The 8,887-nt window shown below is 41.3% G+C and overlaps 1 protein-coding gene across 1 annotated transcript; it reads left to right on the top strand.

The window, feature by feature from the left end:
- Nucleotides 1–6,638: 6,638 nt before the first annotated feature.
- Nucleotides 6,639–8,438, top strand: LOC135470623 (vitelline envelope sperm lysin receptor-like). Its single transcript, XM_064749658.1, has 5 exons — nucleotides 6,639–6,893; nucleotides 6,997–7,151; nucleotides 7,319–7,470; nucleotides 8,093–8,168; nucleotides 8,276–8,438. Exons 1-5 carry the CDS (start codon nucleotides 6,639–6,641, stop codon nucleotides 8,436–8,438), a joined length of 801 nt encoding a protein of 266 aa, XP_064605728.1.
- The last annotated feature ends 449 nt before the right edge of the window (nucleotides 8,439–8,887 follow it).

The following is an 8,887-nucleotide window of genomic DNA, read 5'->3' as shown; positions in this document are numbered from 1 at the left end:
GAGGTGGGGAATGTCGATCCCGACGGTCAGTCTCTGCGTTAAATGAGGTGTCCTTACCGTCTGGCCCTACACCTCTTTGACAATACTCAGATCGCTGTCCGTCGCTAGGTCAGTGGGACGCGGGATTACCAAAGGGATCCCAGAGTGCTTGTGTGGTAATACGACAAACCTCTGGTATTTTTTGTATACACTGGTCAGCACGGGTCAGTAAGGGCCACATCTAAGCCTTAACTCAGCCAAATCTTCTTCTTCCTCATCCCCCTGTCATTAGGGTTAGGAGCACTAAGTAACTCCGATGTAACAGAAAGCTTCTGTGTAAATGGCAGGATGAGTTTTAGCAGAGAGCCCTTTTTCTGCCCAGGTCAGTGGTGTTTAGTCGAACATCTATATGTACCATGAATGTTCACTTTTTGTATTAGTCCGCTTATATACCGCAGGATAGGTTTAATCTGTCAATCTGTCAGTCTCCCTTCATAACGTATTACACTGAATTGAAAAAAAACGACTTCACCCTCATGAGTTACCGACCATATTTGAGACTCGGGTCCATTCGTCCATTTTCCACAAATAATTGACATTCTTTGCCCTTTTCTTTTTAGTCGCCTTCGTGTTGTCTTTGGACTGAAAGTTTTCCGAACATTTTTCAAAACTCTTCATTATACTGAATTGTTTCATGTTGCATAGCTTCATACTAACAAGTGAAATCAAGGCCGAGTGTTGGACCATTTTCTCCATCAAATTTCAATAAAAAATTATCACTTTTGTCCTTTTTTTAAATTTACGGACTTCAGCGTATACCGCGGTGCTGTGATGTTGGCTAACCGTGTCCATTTTCAAAACATTACGAATGATAATAAAAAAGTTTAAGACAGTTATCCGGCCATTCAAATGTGTTCACTTCTAATGCAATTCCAAGAAGGTATATTTCTGATTTATTTTGACATTTTTCACTAAGCACAGGTTTCTTAACTAACCATAAATCTGAGCAACAGCCCGTAAGAGATCTTAAAACGGCCGAACACCACTTCAAGATACCAGTAGCTGTTCAGCCCATGCAATCCACACAACTTTCAATGCTCTCTATATATTTTCATCATATAGTTTTTTGTAAATAAACACATAGAACATACGAATGCTTATCTTAATGGAAGCTATTTTCGAATAAAGTTACGACAACTGATTTACAGCCGTTTTGAATGCGAGCCTTGAGCAGTTTCCTTTGGAGGCGAAATGGTACTCTATCGTGTGATAATCTCATCTGGTGAAGAACCGTTGACTCGTGTATTTGGCCATAAACGAAGTGGTAAAACAGTGAGGTGTTAATGAACATACGTATTTATACGATCGATTAAGACATTCTAGATTTCAAAACATTGCGTTATGTGCAAATCCACGTTTTTGGAGCTTATAGGATTTTATTTTGTATAAGCTACCCGCAACAAAAAATACTTTGAAATAACTAATATACCGTTAGTGTTGGCATAAAAATCCAGGTATTCTGATGACGAATTCCAGTAAACTTTTGAGAGTATAGGGTAATGTAACACGTTAATCTGGTCTTGAAGATATACTGCATCATAACGCATTCAGTTAAAACTTTTTTCATTTTATGACCCCTACAGGCCTACATGTAACACTCTTACTGGTATAGGTGCACTGAACACCGTGTCCGTGGTGCGTAGCGTGCCAGCACGGCGCAATGACCTAGGAACCTCTCACCAATGCGGCCGCTGTGAGTTGGTGTCCAGCTCATGCTGGCTTTCTCTCCGGTCGTTACTATCAGCTTCAGTCTGTAGTGCTTGGTCGATATAATACATGCGATTACGTTCATCTTATATTTGATACATATATGAATGTATGGGTGCATGTGGTTTTACGTTGTACTTAACAATGCTCCAGTTATATAACGACGAGGAGTTATTAGGTGTGTGTGCATATACAGTGTTTTCTTGTGGCAAGGCGAGTTCATGCCGCCAAAGTGCTGCCATCATTGAAGTATCATGCTGAAGACACCAGATATAACAGTACCTTGTCACATTATACTGACACCGGGCCAGCTATTCCTGTTTCCTTGCTCTAACCTCTCAGTGGTGAGCGCAAAGCCAAACAGCAACATGTACCCTATACAACGTCATGGGTACCTCTATAGACTCACTACATGCAATAAGAAATTATCTTGAGACACTGCGTTAAGGCCACCAACGTAAATGTATACAGAGATACTTTCGTTAAAACACGGTTTTAACGATCAAATAAATGGAATCGAACTGTGATATGGAAAACCCGCCCGCATCGCACACCCTGTTTGTTCGATCCTCCCTGACAATGCCAGCTAAATCCCCAGACAATCCCCGGACAATCCCCGGACTGTCCCGAGAAGCTGTCATCTAGGTAGTGGGGAATGCTTACCTGTAATCTTATTACGTGAACGCCACTTAGATGTAATACTTTGTGCAAATACGAAAGACGACACAAAAGAGTTGCAGTGAAACTCCCGGGGAATAAAGATAATTTTCAAGGCAAATACGAAAGTTATTTTTTCTTGGAATCTGTGCCTGACTCTGTCATCCCACGCGCTCACGTGCCGACCTCCGTATATCACTACCTTGCTGATCGTGCCTGTTTCAAACTATAACACTGTGGTATCATAGGTGTGGGCGGCTTTGAAGTTTTTTCTTAACATCACATATTGCCCCAAAAGTTTTTTTTCTTGTGTATGAAGTGGGAAATGTTATATGAAACGCTGCCATGATGCATTGAGTTGAGTGGAACACATTTCTTTTAAATCGTTGTTCTTTTCAACGATATAATATACATTGATCTTGTTACACCTCTATAAGCCTAACTTGATCACAGCAGAGGATTATTCCAAATTATAATCTTAATATTTCTCTCATGATAACCGGTAACTCACACCAGTAGCCCACTAAGTGCCACATTTTCTGCTGGGATATCACGTGCACTTCACAACAATTTTCTTGATGTTTGACGTTGTGCGTTTTGTTTCATACGAAGAAACAACTTTTCCCCAAATCTACGTACAATCATGCATTTGACGTTGCATGCCTCCACAGTAATGCGACCAACTGTTCAACAGAGTTCTCTTTGGAAAGTGTAGACCTACACCACGAACGAACGAACGAACCACGAAATGATTATGGCTGATCGCTAGTTCACTAGTAACAGTTACATCGTATCAACAATCACAAAACGCATTGCTTGCCTGGGATATTTGCGCTAGATGCGCTAAAAATAACCTGTTAAATTGAACTGAAAGCCTGTTGCCTGAGTGATGCTAGAATGTGCTCTGTCATTGTAATATAACACTGTGCCATATTCAATATATAATTATCATGTCAGTCTAACACAATCTTTATTTGATATTGAGTTAATAGAAATGCGTGTGCTATATTTAACAGAATAGTCTGTCACAACAACAGAATACATTATAACAGCCCTCAAACAACATACCTTCTCGTAAATATAACAGATTAGTTGCTTGAGCGTAGCAAGCTTCAGAAAGACGGCCTACCCGACCGGTGTAAGTACTGCCAGAATGCAGTTGTTGTTGATGTATACAAGGCGTCACCCTGGGTATGTGTGCTCGGTACAGCAGCGTGATAATTGTCTTCAGACGAGCAGAACCTAGTTATAGAGGCTTTCCGCCATGTGTGTCGGGATGCTCTGATTTGTTGACGAAGCCCGATTAACCCTCTTCCTGATTTCCTTCAACCTATAGGGTCCACATAGTGTAACAGTTTAACGTCGTTTTTATCGATTCTTTGTTTGTTTTGTAATTAACATTTATCCCCGGTCGTGGATAGCGTTCCATCTCAATCGAGGAACGGCAAGCGGAGATTTGGGATCCTCCGGGCTGGGCATAAACCCTTCGCTCAGCGGATCATTTAATTGGTGGTGTTTGAGGGAGGATCTCCGATAAGTCTCTCCCCCGCCTCGATGGATCTCAACCGGCGGACTTCACCCTCTAATTGATCCCTCTCGATCTTGCACAAGTGCTGAAGCTAATGTTTTGAGGTTTCATTCATTTCCGCCATCAAAAGTACTGGGGGAAGATTTGCAGTCTATTTGCCCGCCATTTTATATGCCTTCCCTTCCTTTGTGAATTTGACTTGGTTTGAAATCCCTCCTCCGCCCCGCACCCCCATGCGCCACCGCAAGAAATGCAAAAAAAAAAAAAAAAAAAAAAAATTGATGTGTGGAGTTGACTTAACTTTCGCCCGAAGGGATGTAAACAATTCACACGTTATAGCACAATTCGATTTATTTGGATGTTTTTACAAGAATTTGAAGTACAGTTACACCCGAGAATTGTCAATAACCCTAATCAGCAGTAATCAACATACTTTCCTCGCAGTCGTCGGATTGCTTTTTCTAGAAATTACCTGAAACTTTTCGTAATTATTTATGTTCATTGTAGGAAGGCGACAAGGAGGTATATATTGTCTGTCTCTTATTTTTAAACGTTGAAGTTGAAGGTGCATCTGATTTTAAGGAAAATGAATACCAAGAATATCAACAAAAAGCCCCAATGCGCCCCCCTCCCCCCCATCTAGTAAATAAATATGTTATGGATGTGTGTGGTGATGACACGTCAAATTGATATTCCAGAACTCCGTTCTTCTATTTTAACAAATAAAGCAGAACATGTTCATCGTGCCTATATACTGATGGTTATGGAGGTTACTTGTTTTGAAGGCCTCCGTGGCGGAGGTGGTTAGCGTGCCAGCGGGGCACAATAGCCCAGGAGCCTCTCACCAATCCGGTCGCTGTGAGTTCAAGCCCAGCTCATGCTGACTTCCTCTACGGCCATACGTGGAAAGGTTTGCAACTAACCTGCGGATGGTCATGGGTTTCCCTCGGGCTCAGTCCGGTTTACTCCCACCATAATGCAGGCCGCCGTCGTATGTGAAGTGAAATATTCTTGAATACGACGTAAAGCAACAACAATCATCAATCATATAACTGTCTCATGTCCAGCATGGGACTTGCCTATATACATTGTATTTACGCAGTTTGAGCGCCTTGGACGCAGTCAAAGTGCAGCTGAGATACATAACTTTGACTAAATTTATGATTTACGATTAGGATACTAGTTATATTCACACGCCCAGAGCATTGGTTCTTTGATATAGGTGGTTTGAACCTTGTCATCATTGTCTACAGGTTGAAGATTGGCATATACGAATGTCTTTTTACGAAGGTTAGATCCATTTGGTCAAAAATCTGCATATTGGACTGTAACGTTCACGCACAAAACAAAAGTAGCGGGTCGAGTTGCCGAGAAACCAACAGACAGTGACTATACCTAGAAGTTGGTAGACCCTGGATCAAACCCGGCTCGGGTCATACCAAAGACTTTAAAAATAGTATACATGCGGCTGCCTCGCTTGGTGCTCAGCACAGAGTGGTTAGAACAAGGAAAAAGGACTGGTTGGCCAAGTGTCAGCATAATGTGACTGGGTGACGTGTCAGGTCTGGTGTCTCCGGCATGATATTTCAATGGACGTAGCACTCTGAAGGCATGGGCTCGCCCTGCCACAAAAAGATACGGCATATTTACACACACATAATGACTCCTCGTCGTTTTATGACTGAAAAATTTTTAAGTACGACGTAAGATCAGAAGTATCCATTTATTCATTTATTCAGAAGTAACCAATCCGCATTCAGTGGAACTTTCATGTCGCCTCAGCTGTATCATACCAATAGGAGAGCATATCCTTCATGTAACACGTCTTACCAGATTCAAACTATGTGTTAGGTATATAATTCCCAACCATTGGTTAATAGCAAATACTTGGACAGCTAGCAAGGGTTATTCAAAATAATCATTTGCACGTCTACACACATGTTGCACTGTTGTATGCACATGCAAATCTTGAAACCACGGACTGTGGCTTGACAGTATAGCTGACGTCAGTTAAGAGCAGCTATAAAAGAGGACATATTTTTGCAGTGGGCATAGTATTTCGGTTTGATTTCGTTACGTTTGTTAGGGGAAAGGTCTCAGTTGTTCCTCTTTGGACTTCCTATTAGTGTTTAAGTTCATCTTTAGGCTTAGGTTAATTTACTGCTAGAATCATGCTGAATTTAGTACTATACCTCGGTTTGGTAAGTTTATTTTGTCGTCAAATTTAACTGTTAATGGATCTGTTGCATGCACCTATCAAAGACCGTCTCGTTTCTTCAAGAAGGTATCGGTTATATAAAGTTACCAAAGATTTGTTAATTTGACAAAAGCTCATAAGCATATCTCCACCTTACAAAGCTATAATTTTTCGCAACGTGTTATTGCTCATATTTTAGACCTTTTTGTGAAAGATTTCTATTCCCTAATACTTAAATATATTTGAAAGATTATTTTCTTTTTCTAATAATCATAAATAATTAAACGGATTGCGCACAATATTTTAAGGTAATTTAAAAGTATTTACCTTTTTACTCCAGGTTACCTTTGTGGTGGCAGACGAACCTATTGTTCATCGTAAGTATCTGATCGCTCCACATATATACGGTATATCTTTACACTTTGTATTGTATGATTCTGAACTTGTAAGGACACGGTCGCTGCGCGTAGTAGTGACATCAATTCATTTGGAAGACCCCGAAGTTCCACAATGGACAAGTGGGTTGGCGCCCAACAAGAGAAGCTATCCAGTCTGAAAGTTGTATATGGTATTTTTTTAGTGTTCTCGAAATGCCCAGCGAGTGACATGGACACCCCGACCCTCCATCTGACAGCGGACGTGCCCGCCTACGCCTTGGCCAGGTGCAGGAATGGTGACAAACCTTTAACGGCCGTAGACGCCGTCAACTGGGCGGTGGATGGCTCCTTCAGTCAGTCCTACGTCGGCACCAGCTGCCAATTTTACGTAAGCTTAAGTTTTACGTCAACATCAAACTTATCGAAATAATCAAAGATTACCTTTTATTTATTTTTTTTTTATGCTTCACTTAAATTTTTTCCTTTTTTAGAAAAAGGAAGGTATTCGTACCTACACAGTGGACGTTGAAGTTGGCTGGGGAGAACGCGACGCACAGATTATACAAGAGCGTAAAATCCACACCATCTCGTGTGCCTACGACGCCCACGGCAAGGCAGTTTCTAAGACGGAAACCATTGCAGAGTGGTAAAGCTCCTTTCTGATCATTCAAAATCCTTGCACTTGTCCATTTTTGTTTTTTGAAGGTGTAAAAAAAACAATTTATAACCATAAGTTAAATTTGGATATTTCAACGAAAAATTTCATGTGCTGATAGCATTTCTTCACATGCAGGTCCGTATTTTTACTTTCAGGTTCTTGAATCCATGGGAGCAGCAAACTCTACTTGGTGGGAACTCTACGGCTGCCTTCACTTTGAAGGTCATGGATGTACTAGGCAATGAGGTCACAGGAGACCACATATCCATTGGCAGGAAAATACAACTTGTTGCTTGGGATATAACCGGTATAGCTTGCATTTCCCTGGTTTCAGTTTCGTGAATGGTCTATAACTGCAGGAAAGATTTGTCTATCTAGCCTACATAATGCATCTTCATTGCTCTAGCACTAAATTCAGAGCTTACAACTGGGACAAGGCTACAGAGGGGCAAATTCATGCGACTATATAGGTACTCTATACTCAAAATTGGATTTTTGCAGTGCTGTGATTTTGACAATACCACCACCCATTGGTTTATTCACCTATACATTCCATTTATACACATTTCCCACCAAACTCTTATCCATTTGTCTAGAGTCGCGCGAGAATATTTCACCCATGCGAATTATGGTGGGAGAACTTTAGTCCACGGTCAATACCTATCCGGTGGACCTTACCAGTGTATAGATTCTTAGACTTCTCAGCAGTAACGACTGAGTGAAGGTCTGACCTGTTGCAGAGCACACAGCAAGCTGGTTGTATTGGCGTGGCACCGCGAGAAAGTAGATGCATTTTAGAGTTTACTATACAAAAATTGTAAAGTATGCATGCACTACAGTTATATTCTGTTATTGAACTTGGTGATGGCTTCGTGAGTCTATCCCTAAAACACGAACCAGGATTAATGCTTAGAAATTGTTTTCCGCAGGCCGGTTGAATTCATTCCGTGCCCTCAGCTGCGCTGCAGTGAATTCCCAAAGCCGATATTACATACTCAGGGCTGGGTAAGCTTTATCTACTTTTAACTCCTATCGTTATCGGAACCATGGTTTACAAGGCTGTTTAGCGTTTCCCCTACAATGCCTGCTTCATGTATTTATATTTTTTCCAGCTGCGGAGATGGTTTGATCTTCCCGAAGACGATCGGATTTGAAACTCGAGGCAATTGTGTGTACAGCCCGTGGTTTGAAGCCTTCAAACTCTCCGGAGGAGACTCTACAATACGGTTTGAGTGTACATTCACCGCATGTGGCCAGAACTGCGACGGGGTATGATCTTGTCTGCTTTCAGTGAATGCAATGAAAGTAAACTGGTCTAAATTTTAAAGTGTAAAACCTCATTTTAATTGAAAGTAGGATTTTCGATTTGATCTAGTAATTTTTACTTCATACTAAGTGAAAGCAAATTCATTTTATCCCATTAGGATTCCTGCGTTGTGGAATTTGCGAAACCCTCTGGTCCAAAGCGGTCCATACCAGGTAAATAATAATAATAAAATCTGACTGTCCAAGCCATGGTACTTCCCCATGGATTAAAATTGTCGAAGCCACTGTTTGGCGGCCATATTGGATGTTGTGCAAAATTTTGTTTTGGTGTGGGGAGGGGATTTTAATAATCAAGCATAGGTGTGTTGATTGACAGTTACAACATTGTGTCGCAAACTGTATAAAAGCTGAACCTGGGGCACCTCCGTTGCCGAGATGCTCGGCGTGCCAGCACGGCG

Source organism: Liolophura sinensis, chromosome 7, assembly GCF_032854445.1.
Source record: "Liolophura sinensis isolate JHLJ2023 chromosome 7, CUHK_Ljap_v2, whole genome shotgun sequence".
In the NCBI taxonomy this organism is placed as follows: domain Eukaryota; kingdom Metazoa; phylum Mollusca; class Polyplacophora; order Chitonida; family Chitonidae; genus Liolophura; species Liolophura sinensis.
The sequence above is the reverse complement of the archived record's forward strand: the minus strand, read 5'-3'. Positions and strand labels throughout refer to the sequence as shown.